Source organism: Protomyctophum parallelum, assembly GCF_964188405.1.
Source record: "Protomyctophum parallelum genome assembly, chromosome: 2".
NCBI classification, from domain to species: Eukaryota; Metazoa; Chordata; class Actinopteri; order Myctophiformes; family Myctophidae; genus Protomyctophum; species Protomyctophum parallelum.
The window spans coordinates 41,360,948-41,382,628 of NC_139699.1; the positions used below are offsets into that span (position 1 = coordinate 41,360,948).

At 40.6% G+C, this 21,681-nt stretch overlaps 1 protein-coding gene across 2 annotated transcripts in view; it reads right to left on the bottom strand.

Moving 5' to 3' along the window:
* LOC310855260 (tetraspanin-4-like) overlaps window positions 1-21,681 on the bottom strand; it is a gene marked incomplete at its 5' end in the record, with an annotated part of 266,914 nt that overhangs the window by 79,156 nt on the left and 166,077 nt on the right. For both annotated transcript variants that reach the window (XM_083760197.1, XM_083760196.1), the window contains one exon: window positions 7,331-7,522. In XM_083760197.1, coding sequence (XP_083616323.1) covers window positions 7,331-7,522 — 192 coding nt within the window. The remainder of the gene's footprint in view (window positions 1-7,330; window positions 7,523-21,681) is intronic.

Sequence of the window (21,681 nt, forward strand, 5' to 3'; positions counted from 1 at the left end):
CTTTCAACTACGCGCCCCTATCGGTCGGGAGGAGTGTTGCACTCTGAAAAACTGGGTGTGTTCGACATAGGCATGCTGACCTCACTACCAAGCGAGTGGGCTCCCGATGTGCAACTGTGAGTTTTCCGAACGCACCCCGTTTGAGAAAAATAGCCAGGTCGCTTGGATAAAAATGCCTTTTATTAAACAACGTGGAATGCAGCAACACCGTGGCACACGTGGTGAGTACTTTATATATGAAATCTGAATGTGTATGTACACGTTTTCACTGTAAATGTAACAATCACGTAAAACTAGCTTCAGTTGCGTCATGACTGTCATAATTATGACAATCATGTTTTAGGGCTAGAATAGCCATATTATTATTATTTTGTAATGCTTTTTAGCTCAAATGTAAAATGACAGACGCTTTCCCGGACAGAGCGGGTTAAGCATGCATACACATTCCCTGAGGCAACGGGAACTAATAGGACACAGTGTTAGGTGTGAATGGGCATCAATCCATTCACTGGACCCTCCTCACCGAGTGAAGTCTTAGCCACAAATCTGCTTCGCTGTTCGCTTCTAGGATACACAGGTCATCAATATGTACACGGACAAATGTGTCCATGGCACATTTTACATTTTGTATTTTACACATGGGCCGTGATACTAGGTCAGATTCCAGAGGGGCGTGGCACTAGGTTAGACCCCAGAGAGGACTGCGAGGTCTCTCCCTATCCATCAACAATTGTTCAGACAGTGTCCCAGTTAATACCTCTTAAACCCCAGGGGGGTCTAGGAGGGAAAATCTAAAATATAGGAGTTGTAACCTGAGACCTTGACCAGCCCCATTTACCCGCTGAGAGCTGTTCATGAGGTGGACAGACGCTTTTTTTGTTTTGTTTATTTGTTTATTTGCCGGCGGGGGATTGGGGCTTAAGAGGTGACCTAAGAGAGAAGCCAGACTGTCTCAACCTTCACAGGACAATAAAAACAGAGAGCCACCTGCCCACTATACTAAGACAGCAGAGACACATACATCCCACAGATGAGCCAAAAGTGAGTTTGAAACTCAAACTCAAAAAGCCAATGGAATGCAACCACCCTAAGGACTACTATACAGTATGTACCGAGTAGACTGTTAGACCACGTGTAAACAGAGCTGCTAACTTTAAACACATATTTTACACCAGCTTAAACACAGCTTTATAAAATGTATATAACAACAACACACAATGTGACAAAGCTCACCCAATGCTGTACCCCCTCCAACTGTAGGCCTATATACTTTCCCCATTTTTAACAGATTTTATTATATTTTGACACTTGCTTTGGCAATGTAAACGTATGTTTTCTCATGCCAATAAAGACAACCAGGCAGACATGCGATCACATATATTTTTAGACTAGGCCCGCTCCAGATTCAATTTTTATCTGTTGTTGTTAACTTATGTTGTATCATTGTTAAGGTGGTTGCACACTGGACGCGTTTTTTGGAAAACCGAAACACAGGTAAAAATCTGAAAATCGTGCCCGGTGTGTGGGGACCTTTATATAGTACTGTCTGTATATACAGTATCCTGTTTTTGCAGGGGAAACTACGGATGGAAAGTAGCTTTTGGCAAATCCGGCATTTTTCCACAAGCTCATGTGTTTATTGTTTTCATCGATGTGCACTGTCCCAACTAAATAAATAAACTGGCGGAACAGCCAGTTGCATAATAACATTGCGGCTCTACAGTATCCTGAATAGTATGCCAATTGGCTTGTAGTTTTCTTTCAGTGAGCCAACAACACTCTACCGCAAGTCAAACACCAGAAAACCGGCACTCCTGCCAGCACTGCCTTTACCCATAACATGGGATATGAAGCCGAAAAATACAATTTTCTGTTCCCAGACAGCGTTTTTGGTGAAAACAAGCTATATTCATGCAACTGCCAATAAATAAAGAACGGAGCATCGCAGAAAAACACTTTTTCTCTCGATGAAAGTAGAGACTCTTCTTTCTATTGAGATATTTGGTGTGTACATCGTCATAGAACTAAATATCCTATGGGTTTTGAAGGATTAATACAAACGCTGGCAATGTGTGCATACGGTTATAGAGAGACTCTGGCGGTTAATGAGTTTTAAAGAATCTTTAGTTTTGCATTATTCTACATCTCCTTGGATGATACCTCCGTCCTCTCCTCTCCTTCTTGCTCGGGGATGGGTCTAAGGCGTGAGGAAATGACACGAGTGGAGGGTGGAAGTTCGAGTACTGGGATCTGGCTATTGGGATTAGCCAAATACCTGTCATGGATGAGCAGGACCCCACGCGAAATTTGTGGACATTCCTTTAGTCCCATCCTATACACATCACATTGCTATACTGTAAATATTTCAGTCATGGGGTCCATTCTGCAAATGAAACTCTACCAGATCTGCTTTCTAGTGCTGCTGAAAAACTGTCGGATGCAATCACTGTGTTGCTTATCTCTAGCCCCTGCAGGGCCAGTAATATTGCCTCTCTCTGAATGGTTTGTGAGCATGACTGATGTGTCTACAGATGCGTAATCATACCTAATTCTAACTATCTTAGACTCAGGCGAGGTGGGATTGCCATTATTACCCACTGACCTGAACCCTAACTGCTCCCGATGAGCAGGTTGGTGGTGCCTTGCATGGTTTCCTCTGCCGTGTGTGAATGTGTGTGAAATACATCGTAAAGTGCTTTGGAGAAAAGCACTATATATACTGTAAATGCAGTCCACTGAGTCCAGTCCATATACCTCTATACTGTACTGTAAATGCAGTCCACCGAGTACAGTCATATACCTCTATACTGTAATATATACTGTAAATGCAGTCCACTGAGTCCAGTCCATATACCTCTATACTGTATCGGCTGAGCCAGTGGAGGCAGTGGTGGAAGAAGTGTGAGTTAAAGTCCTGTATTCTGAACTTGAAGTTGACTGAAGTATATGACATGAAAGTATTCTTACAGTACCAAAGTGAAAGTAAAAAAAGCCTAACTTTTTCCACAAATACCTGATCATATCGTGACCCGTTGTGAGCTTTCAATGCTGACGTATAAAACAGCACTTAATTGGTTAATGTATGTTTTGTAATACTCTACTAAATATACAAAGTAACTTGCAACTAAAGTATTACAAGTATTGTAGTGGAGAGTATAATATGTGCCTCAAAACGTTGTAAATGCACTTTGCGTGGAGGTCCTTTAAAATAAGTATAATGATCAAGTGGTTGAGATCGTGCATAAATACAATTTCTGCTATTGCAATGCTTCTAATTGACTGTAATTGTTCTGTAAATTCGATCATCAGAACAGGATTTAATACAATGTAATACATTTTTTGCCCATTAACAAGGCACCACTTTAATTTGACAACCAGCTAAGTGAAAGTGTTGATCATTCTGTCTCTGTATCGAATACAATATGCACACTAATTACCTCGGAAACCAGGAGGGAACAAATATTTAAAATCTCCTTCAAGCCCGGGTGATCTGTCAATCAAGTTTAACCACTTGAACCCCAGGCAGCATCCCTATTCAGATGCTGGGGCTCAGAAGAACATGTGGAGTGAGGCGTTTCTGACCCTGTAGGTCGACTATTTTTGGTATAGAGTGAACAAAGTCAGGCATGAGGCTGTTTTACCAAACTTAGGGGTTTTATAAGCGGTGAATGGCTGCTTTACTCCACACAGTGTCGCTTACAGACTAGTCACAATTATTAGTTGATTCACTAACTAATCACAATTAATTTTGCATAATTCCACAAACTGTTGACAGGTGTTGACAGACAGACACGTTTAGTGTCACACACACACACACACACACACACACACACACACACACACACACACACACACACACACACACACACACACACACACACACACACACACAGCCACACACACAGCCACACACACACACACACACACACACACACACACACACACACACACACACACGGGGGGGGGGGGGGGGGGGGGCAAATACAGAACCTCCTGGCCAACACTACAGCACCCAATTATATACAGTATACTCTCTATCAAACATGCACACATAACTGTGCTCACTCACGAGAAAACCCACACACACACACACACACTGATAGATAATTGTCTCCACCAGGCCGAAGGCATGTGGGGAGAGTATGTTTTGCACTCCGTCCGTCCGCGTGTCCGTCCGTCCGTGTGTCCGTTTGTGTGTCCGTGTGTCCGTGAACAGCTAATCTCGGCCACCGTTAACCCGGTCGATGCCATATTTTGCACACACACTCCCTGGATGCCAACCATGAACCTCTGCCCCAAACTTTCCAGAACGGCCTGTTATAGCGCCACCAGGAGGCCGCTTTGTGCAAAACATGTTTTTCGATGCCATATTTTGCACACACACTCCCTGGATGCCAACCATGAACCTCTGCCCCAAACTTTCCAGAACGGCCTGTTATAGCGCCACCAGGAGGCCGCTTTGTGCAAAACAAGTTTTTGCACAGTACACCTACAGATTTTGTCCAAACATCACGCAAATTGGTACACAGTCTCTCTAGAGCCATTCAACGAAACGGGTCTTTCAGATTTATCAGACTCCATCCTGATTTTAAGATTGGCTTCCAAAGTTCACAGGAGTGCTCAGTTTCAAACAAAATGCTGCAAATCATGAACACATCGCGTGATTTCCGTGAAATTGTGCACCCACATTCCCACTAGGCCGAGGACGAAATGCCACATGAACAATTTCAACTCAGCCTCAAGGTGGCGCTATAACTGGCCTAAAAGTGTTTTTACCTCTAACTGCACGGATCTGTGGATAACCTGGTGGAGACCTGTGCCCGGAAGGGCACTTTCTCTAGTTTGTTTATATTTTATGGGTGAATGGTCCTTTTGACCTTTTTGACCCTTTTAATCTGGTTGCCATGTGTAGATTTAGTAACATTCTCTCTCCCCTAGCCTGCGGGAGATTTGTTTTGATTTGACTGCTTCCCTCTGTGAAACAACATGTTTTTCGACCTTCGCCGCGGCAGACACTTCGTCTTGCTCGCTGCTTTAATTACGTCGGTATAATGTTATTTTAGTCTCCAACACTGTCCTCCCAACTTAAGGTGCCGCTGTAAGTCACTGTTTGATAACCTCTGAACTGTTATGGTTCACTTCCCATTCGTCATACTTCCTGGGAATTCCCAGGAAGTGTGAGTGGCCACGTCAACTAAGGAGACCTCCCCGGCCATAGGGGTCGCCAATATTACAATTTATTAGCCTATGAACCCAAAATGAATTGCTTCCTATGTCATTCTTGTTTTGTTTTGCCAGTCCTATATAATGTTATCCCGGATATTGTTCTGGGGAGACATTTTCACGATGCTGTTCTGTAAAGTCCGTTCTGCTCCCCAGAACATATAATGGCGAATATACATTGATCTTTTGAAAAAGGATGCGCTGAGTGTGTGTGCTGACTCGTCATTGTGTCATGTCTTGGTATTTTTCCTGCTGTAAGTAATTCTACTCTTTTCCTTCTTAAGTATTGTATTGCAGCTCTTACCCTAAAGTGTTTTTCTGTAAAAGGTTCATTTATATAGTATTATAGTTTATCAGTTGAACCTTATAACATTGAATATAAAGTTTAAATATGCTCCTGGTCTAAAAAGGTTTACAACCCTTTAATCCATTACAATCTATATATAGTTTAATTTGGACTTGAGTACTTTTACTTGAGTACATTAAATATGCCTCTCCTGCTACGGGAGTATCAATGATTTATTAGCCTGGAATTCAAAGGTTATCTGGGCGAATATGCACAGCCACTTTTAACCCCGTAGCTACCAAATGTTAGCATAGGAGGCTGCCTCCCTCAACAATTACCCTATGGCTATTAAATATTAGCATGTCAATTTTGAGGGTCTTAAAGACCCTCAAAATAAATTTATGTAACACACACACACACACACACACACACAGACACTCGTTTGTCTGTTCATTGTGTGTGTGTGTGTGTGTGTGTGTGTGTGTGTGTGTGTGTGTGTGTGTGTGTGTGTGTGTGTGTGTGTGTGGTGTGTGGTGCAAGAGTTTCCTATTTGGAAGGAACTGCAAGACATCCATATTGTTCTAACTGCTAGCCATGCGCACGCATGCACGCACATCAAAGGGGGCTTGAGCCCCTGCCCTTTCACCCATCTGTAAAAAACGTCATCTCCAGACCATTAATGCACCATTCATGGTGCCCTTTTCATGCCATACCCGAACATAACACACACACACACACACACACACACACACACACACACACACACACACACACACACACATGCACGCACACACGCACACGCACACGCACACACACACGCACACGCACACACACACACACACACACACACACACACACACACACACACACACACACACACACACACACACACACACACACACCTCTCGCATTGTTTGCACTTGATATTGACCTTTCACCACTCATCTGTACATTTTCCTGTAAATAAATTGTATTGCGAGCTATGAAGTAGAGTCTGTAGTGTAGTAGGTTCATATGGGGTCATTGTGAATAGACTATGTGCAAACGCAGCCAGGAAATCTCTCTCTTTTTCACAATTCAACTTGTGTATGCTCATGCAGCCAATACAAAGTTATACATCAGTGTAATGCAGGAGACAAATCTGCGAAAACCTTCAGACGATATGTATTCAAGAACTGAATTCTAGGTTAAAATGTCAATGCCCAGCACCGTGGATGTTGTGAGTTTGAATCCACTGCTGTGTATCCGGCTTGGCGAGTCTCTATTATACGAACACAATTGGCCCGTGTTGACAGCATTGACAACACACAGATATGGGTGGGGAGTAATCAACAGCGGTGGAAAGTAACTAATTGCATTTACTCAAGTACTGTACCCCATTTGGACGGGGTACATTACTTGTCAATTCATTAAATCAATTCATTTGAAAAAAGTGGAGACGACAGCACATGGCTCTAGGCTGCCAGTGTATGACGTACTGCCCAAATCTGAGATTGTGCTAAAATAAAAAAACACACCAGCTAACTCGATGACTCAACTATAGAAATATTGAAGTAGATTATATCAGATTATATCACTTTTGTCTGAGATATTTGGTTTGTGTTTGCACCGTTTGTTTTACATCACCATTACATCACCTAATCAACATGAGTTAGACTTTAATATATTAGCGCCCCGCACTTCACACAGGTGTGATTTTTACTTAAGTAAAACATTTAAATACTTTTTAACTGGCGACTGAATTGGGGAGAAAAAAAAGTGTGTATAGTAATTAATTTAGCCAGATGACCTATAACCCCTAACAGGAGCCACTATACTCACAGTGAGAAGCAGCGGGCGACTCTCCTTGACGGCGCCGACGCAGCCCAGACAGCCGATCACCATGACAACAGTTCCCACGGCGATGAGCAGGTTGGCAGCGGAGAGCGAGGGCAGCGACGACGACAGCGTGGCGAAGTTCCCCTGGGTCACCGAGAGCCACACCCCCACGCCCAGCAGGCCACACCCTCCCAGCTAGAGAGGAGACACACCAACACATTAACCAAAACCCACACCCTCACAGCTGGAAGAGAGACAGAGAGGAGACACACCAACACATTGACCAAAACCCACACCCTCACAGCTGGAAGAGAGACAGAGAGGAGACACACCAACACATTAACCAAAACCCACACCCTCACAGCTGGAAGAGAGACAGAGAGGAGACACACCAACACATTAACCAAAACCCACACCCTCACAGCTGGAAGAGAGACAGAGAGGAGACACACCAACACATTAACCAAAACCCACACCCTCACAGCTGGAAGAGAGACAGAGAGGAGACACACCAACACATTAACCAAAACCCACACCCCCACAGCTGGAAGAGAGACAGAGAGGAGACACACCAACACATTGACCAAAACCCACACCCCCACAGCTGGAAGAGAGACAGAGAGGAAACACACCAACACATTGACCAAAACCCACACCCCCACAGCTGGAAGAGAGACAGAGAGGAGACACACCAACACATTAACCAAAACCCACACCCTCACAGCTAGAAGAGAGACAGAGAGGAGACACACCAACACATTAACCAAAACCCACACCCTCACAGCTGGAAGAGAGACAGAGAGGAGACACACCAACACATTAACCAAAACCCACACCCTCACAGCTAGAAGAGAGACAGAGAGGAGACACACCAACACATTAACCAAAACCCACACCCTCACAGCTAGAAGAGAGACAGAGAGGAGACACACCAACACATTAACCAAAACCCTCACCCTCACAGCTGGAAGAGAGACAGAGAGGAGACACACCAACACATTAACCAAAACCCTCACCCTCACAGCTGGAAGAGAGACAGAGAGGAGACACACCAACACATTAACCAAAACCCTCACCCTCACAGCTGGAAGAGAGACAGAGAGGAGACACACCAACACATTAACCAAAACCCACACCCCCACAGCTGGAAGAGAGACAGAGAGGAAACACACCAACACATTAACCAAAACCCACACCCTCACAGCTGGAAGAGAGACAGAGAGGAAACACACCAACACAGGCTTCTGTGGTTCACCAACCTATGAGCCAAAATTCCACCATAGAGAAGTTATGAGCTACTTTCTGTGACTAACTTCTGTGCAGTGAGTGTTTGCGTTTGGAAGCCTCCTTGGAAACACTCAATGGTCCTGCATACCACCTGTTTCGAAATTGCACATAATGCGGGAGGCAGCAGGATGCTGTGTCAAAATGAGTGCTTCCTAAATCGAACAGTTAGAAAAATAATCACCTGCATGGAAATGTATTGACAAAAAGTAGCTCATAACATCTATGTTCTACGGTGGATTTCTATGAAACAAAAAGTTGAGTTCAACTTCTTTTAATACAATCAGATAGGACTTTACTGTTGGCATGAACGGGCTGTCAAGGGTTGGTATTGCAACTCTGATACCAGATAGCACTGCAGTCCCTAACTTATTTTTCAAATGAAAAAAAAGCAGAAAAGTGTTCACATTGTCAGAGCGTGTTAATCTTAATGATCAATCAATCGATTGTGTTCTGGCTGGGATCAATGTTGTATACTTTAAGTTCCTATTTATCTGCATCACAATGAAAACTTTCTTTTAACTGATTTTAAAGAAAAACGAAATCTGATCTTAGTGTTTTGGCTGATTATTTGGGGTTCCTCACGGCCCACGAGGGCCCTCCAGTAGTGAGCTATTTTGTGGACTATTTTCAAACAGTTGAAGTACAAAATAGAGCTTAAGTGGTAAAGATCCACACATCGGAAAGTATGTTCAGATGTATCTGGAACACATATGCATAATACAGCATGCGCGCGCGCACACACACACACACACACACACACACACACACACACTCTTAACCCACTCACACAATCTGCACTTTGCCAGAACTCCCGAAAGGCAACCAGATTTACATGGCTAAACACATGATTATTGCTACTCTCCCAGTTCTCTCTCTCTCTCTCTGTTTTAATGAGGCTTGTAGAGTTGGAAGTAGGGCACACAGACCATGAATAAAAACCACTCCGAGACAATTGCGCAGGCTCCACTCACTTAGACAGGCCTGTGTTAACGATCTGCCATGACAAGAGTATTCACACAGTTTGGAAATGAAGAGAGGCCTCTATCTCTCTCTCTCTCTCTGGTGAAAACTTCTCTAATGCACTGCTTCTCAAACTGTTTGGCTCAGTATATCGCCTCTCCTCTCTCTGACTTCTGAATAAAATACCCGACTACAACATTTTGCTTCGAAAACTGCAAAAACAAGCAATAAAAACAATGGCAAGCAGAAGCATATTGTCACTCTCGCTGTGTCGAGTGGAAACCTCATACAGTGTGCCCAAAAATTGAAGAAACACATTCTAACTATTTGTAACCCGGTTGGGTATATAATATCTTTTGGTTTCATGTTTTCTGTTTAAAAACGTTTTTGTAACTTCATAACTAATTATTTAGGAGTTTGTTTTGTTTTAAAAGAAAGGTGTATCTGATATTTCTATACCAGCACTCATGGGGTTAACATTCTGTATGGGAACGGGGTTAGGGAGTGTGTTGTGACGGGAGGAAGTGAACACAAGAGGGGAAGGAGAGATGTTGTTGCGCAAGAGAAGGATGAGTGAGCAAAACAGTAATTCAGATAAACTCTGTTTTATATTATAAGTTTGCAGTGCACAAACCTGCATGCACATGTTGTGTCTCAAGAGAGTTTACACAACAATCGGAGAGGACAATCAACATGTTTGGAGAAGCAACTGAATGTCTACACGAAATTCAGGGACTGTCTGGTTTGTGTTGACATGCTAACGCTAATGCTAACGCGAATGCTAACGCTAATGCTAACACTAGCTCAGTGAGTTTAGTGCCTGTTCATTGCACGTGTACAGACGTTTTCTAGACTTAGTTTAACTTCCACAGTTGGACTGTTGATGTGGTAGTCTGTTGTTTTCGCCTGGAAGACACAAAGAGGACATTCCAGTTAGAGCTAGAACAACCAGAGCTTCACTCAAAGTTCTCTGGCAACGTGGGATGAGAGGAGACTGTCTGGACTGCACACTTGCTAGGCTGCTGTATCTACACCTGTGAGTGACTGAGCTTGGACTTACAGAAACATCATCTTTTATTTTTGGATCACAGAGGAGCGAAGGAGCCATTGTTGGTTTGAGGCCACAACACACACAAGCAACTACTACCAGGCCTGCAACTTAAAGGTTTTTGGGGAACTTAGCATAGTTTTGCCGGCGTTTAAGGGACTTTGGTTTTGTGTGAGTGAGTGAGTGTGTGTGTGTGTGTGGGCCCACAAATTAGCATAGGTGTCCTTCCGTTTTTCCATTTAATTAATATATCTTTGAGAAGGTATTTCTTTATTTACTGGTATTCCTGAAAGAAGAGGGGTATGTTCTATTAAGGTTTTGAACCTATAGTGTTACAGAGCACTTTATTTGTTTACATTTTGTATGTTGTATGTTGTTATTTTTGCACAATCATTGCACAGAATTAACTAAATAATTGAGAACTATTTTTCTAAGTACTGACTTGTGTGACTTCATTTGATTGCCTTTTTCTGTTTAGAATAGAGGGTCCATTTGGTTACAAGTAAGTACTAAGGTAAAACTGAAGTTTAAAAAAAGGCTTATTACTATATGCTTTGGGTTAAAACTGCATAAAAAGGTCATTTCATGATAGTGTGGTTTTAAAAAAACAGCTTGAGCATTTATTAGGTAATAAGGGAACCCAAGTTTATATTTTATTTAAAACTGCTAGGTACTTTTAATGTAAAAGAACTTAGGGGCCCTGCCCATAATTCACAAGGGGTCAAAGGGGCTGTATACATACTGTATTGAGACCTGAGGTCGATTCTACACATGAAGAAACACATTCTAACTATTGAGACCTGAGGTCGATTCTACACATGAAGAAACACATTCTAACTATTGAGACCTGAGGTTGATTCTATACGAAGAAACACATTCTAACTATTGAGACCTGAGGTTGATTCTATACATGAAACAACACATTCTAACTATTGAGACCTGAGGTTGATTGTATACATGAAACAACACATTCTAACTATTGAGACCTGAGGTTGATTCTATACATGAAACAACACATTCTAACTATTGAGACCTGAGGTTGATTCTATACATGAAACAACACATTCTAACTATTGAGACCTGAGGTTTATTCTATACGAAGAAACACATTCTAACTATTGAGACCTGAGGTTGATTCTATATGAATAAACACATTCTAACTATTGAGACCTGAGGTTGATTCTATACATGAAACAACACATTCTAACACCGAGTGGAATAGTATGAGAGTGACGACACTAGCGTTGACTCCCATTGTAACAATGGAATGCGGAAGTGCTCATTCTATCTCAATGGGATAGTTCCATAATGGAACTATAGCCCATAGGCACCTGCTTTGCGGCAAGATCAAAGCGTGTCGCCACTATTCCACTTCCACTGAGTTCTAACTATTGAGACCTGAGATTGATTTGATTTGATTTGTATGTATCTTGAACATAAAAAGTACAATAACAGTACATCATCAACACAATAACAAATCACAACTATTTTTTGTTCAAGAAGGGACAGAGAGAAGCCATTTGTGACCAGTGCCAGTAGTTTGATACACAAGGGGGCCATGGTCACTTTTCAGTTCTTTACATATTATGAAACTGCACACTGTAACCTTTCATATGATGCATTGCTCATTGAAATTGGGGGGGAAATGAAGAAGATATGACCATTTGAAACTTGTTGAACCAGAAATGTCAAATTGGAGAATTCCCCCTTCAAAGATATCAGCAGTGATCTGTCACTTTAGGGGGCGCTGTTTTCCCTTCATTCCTCCATTAGCCAACCAGCAGTGTTGCCATGTCTGCTTATTATAATTAGTTGGCCATGTTTCTAAAGAAAAAGAATGCATAGGCCTACTGTACCAATAAGTCTTCACAATTAGAGAATGTTGTTATAATTGATAGTTTGCCTATTATCTCTCCTTTTTTAAATAGGCTACTGCATTTATTTTCCATTTTGTACTATGAAAAAAGGGCAAAAAACAGTGGCAGAAAATTAGGCTTATGTAAATGGTCCAGATGAGTACAAATAAGATAGCTATATTAGCCTGTTATTATTATTATTTGTCTGCAGAACCCCCATCTGAAAATAATGTATGCCAGGGACAAGATTGGTTTTGTTATATGCTTGTAGATCGGCTATTTTTGCTTATTTTGGGCTTGTTTTCATATACGGGTTGCTTGTTTCTCTCGCAGAACCTGGCAACCCTGCAAAAAAATAGCCGTTAGCTACATTTAGCATTATATATTGATATCAATCGTCAATCCTGTAGCTAAAACAAGTACATTATCGCGTTATATTACATATCGATGTGATCTGCATTATTATGACCTTAATTTTCATGGCAGGTACATTCCAAAGTAACTAATAAGAACCACGTTATGGTGACATAATGTTACAATGTTTACAATACATGCTAGAGTCTTCTTCTTCTTCTTCTCTGCTATTGGAAATAAGAAGCCATGTTCCATTGTTGTGATGACCAGTGCCCCTAGCTAAAACATTCGCATGAATTAGCTTTAGGAGGACCGAAAATAAGCACACTTTTTACAAAATACGACTGTTAATACTTCTTTCTCTGCTATGTCTAGCCAGTTAGTGAAAGACTAGTATTATCTTCAAAAACGATTGTGTACAAAAAGCGGAATTTTAGCGGAATTTGCATACTTTGAAGGTAAAGCTGATTTTCTGATTAGCATTGGTTAGCATTGCTAACTCAATGGTTTAAACATTAAACATAGTGACTTGTTTACGCAATTACAATGACTTAATGACACTTAAATGACTTTCTGATGGAATAAAAACATTCTTTAACATTCCAACTGTTTTTATGTGGCTAAAAACGAAAACCACCAAAAAAAAATAAAGAATCTAATTTTAGATTCTATTGCTATATGCTATTCCCGAGTTGTGGTTTAAATCTCTGGCACTGGTCACATTTATGCTTGATTCTATACATGAATGCTTGATTCTATACATGAAACAACACATTCAAACAACTATTCAGACCTGAGCTCGATTCTATACATGCCATCTAAAATCAATAGTTCTCACACCCTCAAGATGTTTTGTTAAATGCAAACAAAATAGCAGATGTACAAGCTTGCAGGGCTGTGAGCTAGAATGTCACATGGCTTTAGCGGTTTTAATGGACTAAACACATTTTAAACTTTTTTTATGCTTCTGAATTTGAATCGTGAATAATATATATATAAATAACAGTTTGGGACATACAAGGTTTCCACCCAACAGAGACAATGTGAAACAAAGGCTTTATTTTGTAGAGACCAGTTCACACCTAATTATATTTGGCTAAAATAATAACTAGAAAAGCAGTTCCTGCAGAAACTGCATGGGCTCGGTGAAAACACCCGCAATGTATATGATGTACAGTACAAAATGTGTTAAAGCAGAAGAAAAAGTAAAACAAAATAATACATCATCAATGTCAGTAATAAGAGCGATATGTTTGACTTTGCACTGTATGTGACGCATTTGTACGTGACTTGACTTTGTTATGGTCCGAAGGTAGAGTTTGACAGGTGATGCAGTTGGCCCTACTGTATAAGGCATTTTAATATTTTCAAACATGGCCCGGTTTTGACACCCCATAGATGGATCACCTTAATGCACACAGTATAACAAATGAGTGAATAAAACAAAGATCACTCTATGTGCATATCCACAGACAGCTTCCGTATTGAAAACACCTTATGGCAGTAGAGATAAATTACTTCCTAAAACGCTGAGTAATGCCCACTTGTAGTAAAAAGATCAATCGTGCTATATTCGTCCATTGAACAAATGTGCAAATAGTCGCCGCAGCAGTCCAATTTAAAACACACGTCACATGCATACTGTAGAAACTGTTTGATCAGGATTACTCAATTTAGAGAGTGTACACATGGAACCAAACGGACCCTTACTGGTCGATTTGGTTCCATTATAATATATGAGTTAAATGAACACAGGAGTTTACTGAGTAATATCCTTACATACAGCGATTGACTTATAGCGAAATCATAATTAATACAAGGAACCATAAATATTTAATAAACATCACATTAAACCTCATTAATGACAAGCTAATGGCATTTATAGAAACAGACTTCCTCTAAGAGCGTTAAATGGATTTTCATAACAAGATGCAGACACATGGTAATAAATGCAGCCGTTTCTACCAAATAATTCACTTTAATTGACCCATTGGATTGTAAAGGAGGACATTTATATTAATTCAAATGTTCCTCTATTTCTTGATGTACAAGTACAACCCCTGGACATGACACCAGTACAGTATGTCATGCGGTCTTACCCCTTATCCAGTCATTTATCCTCAGTGCCAAGCAGGGAGCCATATTGTGTACCATTTATTCTTTGGTATGACTCAGCTGGGGATTGAACCCGCGACCTCCAAGTCTCAGGGTAGGAAGGAGGGCGAAATTCATTTCACCCGACCCCCGCGTCGGACTACCGACCGACAGGGCGGTCGGGTCAAATGGATTCCCTTACTGGGAGGGTAGACACTAACCACAAGGCCGCTGAGCAATACTGTCTGTAGAATTGAAACATGGCATATCGGGCTTGAACCGCTGTCATGCAATATGGCCAAGGTTGTTGACTCAAAGTGTGATTTATGCGGCCATGTGTTGTGTGCCACAACACATGGCCGCAAAGCCATGTGTTGTGAGCTCGTAGATAAGCTGTTTACGGCATACGACACTGCAGCACGAATTAATTCATTTCTAATTGTGTGTCTTGTCTAAAACAGGATTATAAATCACCAGATGAACTTTCTCAATAGCTGAAAACTGCACAATAAGCAATTTGCTCAAAAAGAATCAACTAAACACAATTCACCCACAATTTACACAAATACATAATTTAAACTATTATTTGTAACACAAGAGCCAAAATAAAACTATTGTGTACTGTATGCTTGTTTGCTAGTCCCAAGCTTTCTGTAATTACTTGGCGAATGCAAAGTAAAGCCATTCCGGTCTCTCTGCATCACTGAACAACATCAACTCTGACACTTAGCCATTCCGGTCTCTCTGCATCACTGAACAACATCAACTCTGACACTTATTACACACCTTTGATGGAACTCATAATGTGATACTAAGTATAAATGAGTCTTCAGAGCCATAATGATAGGGTTGGAATCAGTTTAAAGGTATATTCAGTGATTTCACTTAATTCAAATATCACTTATTTTTTTGTTTTGTTGTGATAATCCTCCCTACTATAGAGTGTGCTGACCATATAAGGAGTTCCTCCCTGTCCCCAGTTAACCCCTGGGGGTCAAAAAACCTTAGGTTTCGTTTTTGACTCTCTATCCTGATTGGACGAAAGGCTGGGTCCCACAGCCAAAAACGAAACCTAAGGTTTTTTGAGTGAAATCACTGAATATACCTTTAAGATTGCACGTTATTTTACTTGACAATGAAAGTACAACATCTAGAAGCGTTTATATGAAATGTACTGTGGTTATGCTCTCAACTATTATTTGAAAAAACTTAGAAACTACTCATTGTAAATGGGAAATTAATCAACTACACTGCGTATTTCTTACCTAAACCTTTATCAGAAGTTATTGTCTGATAACACCGAAATGCTTTTCAGCTCAAGCCCCATTGTCTCCACCGGACCAGAACGCACAAAAGATTATGAATCAACCAATTAAGCTGATCTACAAGCTCACAATGCGGCTATGTTATGTTTTTTAAATATACATTTATTTGTTGACGAAGTGACTACATATAGTAGGACCGCAATCGTCCCCATGCAGGACCTTTTTGTGTTATCAATTTAGTCTTAATGTCTTACTGTACTACTTCTGATTAAAGTATTAGTAGGGACTATTTTTTCTTCTCCACATTTTAGGAAAGAAATTATTTTTCTGTTTCTGGAAAACAAATTAATATAGTGATATAGAAAACATAAAACATGTCTATTAAATTGAGACCCAAAGATCTTTGCATCACATGTAGCTATTGTTTTGGTACAGTCTGTCTTGTTATGGTTCAATTTGTCGTTGTAGCAGGCAGCAGCTCTACCCTGTAGCGTATAACTATGGTCAGATCCCTGTGCTCGTCGGGAGCAGAGTGGCATTCCGACACACCGCCAGCCTGGCGAGCGGTGGCGTCCGCGCACGGTTAGAGAGGTAGGGTTAGCAATGAGCGCTTCAGAATAATGGGCTTCTGAATGTATGCAAAAGTATCAAAAGTAGCAGATCTACAAGCTGGTGCATCTGCTACTTTTGATGCTTTCGTGCGACTCTATAGTATGATCAAGTAGGGCGTTAACTTATGGGAAGAATAACACAATAAGTTAGAATATAGAGATACAGTAAGAGGTTTCTGCTCGAGTGTGCCAAGAAGAATGCATGAAAAAAACTAAACATTTTGGAGGAGAGTTCTGGGGTTTCCGTCTGCTTGATGATGCAAATCCGTTTTAAACTGGATCAGAACATTGCAAAAAACTCTCTTCAGTTTCTGCTATCCAGTGAAGTGTTATGATCCCTGCTGACATGCACACTTTGAATCAACCTGAGAATCTATAGTACCTGACTGCCAGTCAGTCTGTGATGTGGATGTCTAAGCCTTTATTTTTAAACCTCAATGAAGCCTGTATGCACTTATTAACCTTTACTGTAGTCAGGGTTAGAAAAAAAGAAGAAAAAAAGAAGAAAAACGCAATATAAAACTACTCAAAAGTAAAAGGGCAGTACAAAAGTATCAAAATATACTTAAATTCCCAAGCAGATATTAGTCAAATTTAAGGATATGTGAACAAAGTACAAAATAGGGCTTAATTGGTTTGTTTACGTTTCGTATAAATAATCTGCAAAATAACTAGTAACTAAGGCTGTCACATAATTACATTTGCATTATGAGATGGAGTGGAGTCGATGTATAAATATGGAATTACTCAAGTAGGCTAAAGTAAAAGTACCTCAAAATTGTAGGGAACAATGTAAAAAATATGTAATGAAAACATTAAATTTTGTCCAATCTGTACGGTATACAATTGGGGAGACAAAATACAACCACCCCACATTTAGATTGTGGCAAAGGTCACATCTCACCTAGACAGAGTATTTGACACGTATTTTGATCTGGTGGTCAAGATTCAATTCATCCCCTGAGCAAGCAGGCTGGCTCTATTAGCTCAATGGTAAAAATGTGAGCACTGAAAAAAGGATTCAAATCCGGAGAAGAAGAGCAAAGTCACATACTGTAGTGAGCTTTAAGTACAGTACTTGAGTACATGTACTTAGTTACTTTCCGCCGCGGTGGGATGCAGTTCTTAGCCTTTATTTGCAGTTCAGATTTAGATCAGGACGAAAGAGAGGACGTTATCTGGAAAGGTCCTTTGAATTAATTCAAACCCACGTCACTGCCAATGCATCTATGAGAATATTATAAAACATATGTGGGTCAGAAAACTTTCAAAGGAATAGAAGGCTCAATCTGATTACAGTCGTCTATATACTGTACCTGCATCATGCATTGCACCTCAATAAAATATGAGCTAATCTAGGCCAGCAGGTTGAATAAAAACAGCTGACCCTCCGCACGCAAGACCACCAGATGCATTCAGAGGCTTCATGCATGTTGATTCTATACGCCATGCCCAGTGCCCTGTTGACAAACCCTGTACACTCAAGACACGCTCCATATATGGCCAGTACAGAATGCATTCCATATGTTGATCTGACCCCCCATGCCAAAGCGCCAGCGCTCGCCCAGCAGTCTGCCGTCACCCAGGCGGATGCGTGCACGCAACCTCACCCCCAGGGTGTCTTACTGTATATATATATATATATATATATATATATACATATACATATATATACACACACACACACACACACACACACACACACACACACACACACACACACACACACACACACACACACACACACACACACACACACACACACACACACACATATAATTGTATTTATTTTTAAGTGGTGCAACCACTTCTACATCCAGCATGCAATGTCCATGTACCTGTTTGTGATGTGTGTACCTGTGTGAGCACGAGTGGTGTGCGCATGCGTGAAATTGGAACGAGAGAAGTATGTGACATGGCTGCCACCTGCTGGACGCAAACGATAGAGAAGAAATTGGAACGATACAGAGAAGAAATTGGAACGATACAGAGAAGAAATTGGAACGATACAGAGAACCAATAGACGGGAGTTGCAACACTTGGTTCACACTGGTGTGATTTTTTGTGAACGCACAGCAAATCTCTGATTATCAACGGCCGGGGATGCGATCGTAGTGAAGATATACAGTAGAAGATAGAAGAATATTCTGTGACTACCGTACTTCAAATGTTAAGCAAATACCAAAATAGCCTGGCAGTGGCTAAAAGCAGACAGAAATTCATCTGGCAGTCAATTAATTAATAACGTGTGTAAAAAATAAAATACAAAATGATTAAAAGCTACACAAAATTAACTTTGTGACTACTGCTCTATTATTATGATGTTTAAATTAGCACAGTGTTGTTGGTTCTTGGTGAAATGCATTGTTGTCACCAACCTAATGAACCTTGATCATATGACCTCATTTAATATGTAAATAGGTTGACAGGCCTCATTAACTGCATAGATAGATAGATAGATAGATAGATAGATAGATAGATAGATAGATAGATAGATAGATAGATAGATAGATAGATAGATAGATAGATAGATAGTCTCGGTCATGGTTTATCCAACATTATTACATACAAGGAAAAGGGGTTGACAAGATACAGTTGACCGAAAGTATGAAGCCGAAGCTTATTATGCCCACCTTTTTGAGATTTCAGTAATCTCATAAGGAAACAAAGACTAAATAAAGAAATCAGTTTTCAACATTGCTGCATTTCTAATGAAAAGGATTAAACAAAATCATGTAGAAAGAAAAAAATCTAAAAAATCTGATCAAAAAGCACTACTTCTACCACTTAGTGATAATGATAATTGTAACAATGATGATGATGTTACTAATAATAATATATATATATATTTTTTTTAAGATATTTTTTTGCGCCTTTTATTGATTTTTGAAGGGACAGACAGTAGGCTGACAGGAAACGGGAGAGAGATGGGGGGATGACATGCAGTAAAGGCCGTGTCGGGTCCGGGAGACGAACCCGCGGCACACTGCGACTGGATTACCAGTCCGGTGCCCAGACCGTTACGCTACGGCCTGGGCCAATAATAATAATTATTCACTTTTTTCTTTTATAAACATACATAGCATAGGCTACATACATACATATGTGTTTACATGTATATGAAGTGGTTGCCTCATATACATGAATACTGTTTTAGTTTGAGATGTGTATGTCCTCACACACACACCCACACACACACAAACACACTCACACTCCTCAGATAACGGTAGGTATGGGGATACACATATATACTGTATAATTACTGTTAATGTATAATTAGCACTTAGTTAGAGTGATTCCATATAGCCCTCGATTGGAATCACTCTAACTAAGTGTATGATATAGCCTGCATTATGTAAGTCATAAGGTTCTACATTTTTAACCAACATTTGGCCCATATGCATTACAGATGTGAAGGTATATTATTAATACACATTTTTAGAAGTATTAATAAGTCATTTGAGTTCTCATTTGAGTTCTCTCTTTTCTTTCTGTGCGTGTCTGCCCATGTGTGTCTGTGAATGCAGAATGAGGCTACATTATAGAAGCAAGTGAAGAGACTTCTTTCACTGAGGATGAGGAGTTGGCGAATAGTACAGTACAGTATGTGTATTGCACAGTAAAGAACCTCTGTCTTTAATGTAGAACTGGCAATGAGTGGAACGGCTGAAGGGAGGATCTATCTATCCATCCATTATATCTATCCATCCATCTTACTGTAGGCCTGCCAAACTATTATATAATTGCCTAATCACAATTATTTGAGACAATCACAATTATTAATAATTGACATCATCGTCACAATTGTTGATAATGTTCATTATATTTTCAAACATTTTCAGAATGAGTGGAAATAGCAGATCTACAATGTATATAAAGTTATTTGTCATATCTGCCCTGTGCACCATTGTTTACGAAGCGTAAAAAGCCAAACAGAAATATATATTTTATTTATAACAGACCAATAGTGTTTAATGATGCAACGCAACTCAATGGCAATTATTTGAGTGACAATTAACCCATTTAGGCCTGACGCCGAAATTAAAACAATGTCTTCAAGTTCTAAGTCCTAAAAGTTTTCTGAAAAACCTTTTGTCACGTCCCGCCCGTGTTTGTGCCCCTCTTTGCACCCATTGGTTGCCGTTTCGTGGTTGGACAAAAATCCTCTCTCTCTCGAGTCTCCATCCACTACAATTGAAATAACATGTTTTTCAAGGCAGAACCAGGGCGGAACAAGGCAGAAAGAGCCTGCTGGTTAGTCAGTCAGGGACCAATCAGAAGGCTGACAAAGGGTGATATGTAATTGGCCACCGACCCCCCTCTGAAAATATGTTGTTCCAGGAACCCCTCGGAAGCAAAGCTTTGAGTTAAAACGTTCGCTCTGAAAGAATATATAGTCAATGATTTGCGCTACATTTTCACGATTTAAAAATAATAGCAGACCTACAAGCTCATAGCGCGGCACGCTATGAGCTTGTAGATCTGCTATTTTTCAATGGCGTAATGGTAGGTTGTACACTTTGTTGCATGCTGAAAATAGCTGATCTACAAGCTCACGTTTCACAGCGTGACGCGTTGTGAGCTGAGACTGAGAGTGCACCCAAAAATAAAATGACTTCTACCGATATCTTCTCCACTAGTCCCTCATTTTAGTCTAGTATATATTTGTTGATGAAATTGTCACTATATTTAGTCTTAGTCATCGTAGCCTATAGTTATTATTTTGTTTTTGTCAGTGAAAAAAGGTGGTCAACGAACATTGCTTGTCCTGGTTTTAGTGGACAAAATTAGCACTGCTCCGTGGGGGCTTGGTTGGACGCCCAGCTGGCGTCTTTCAACTGGATGATGAGAACAGAATCCACCTGAATGGAGCTGGCTT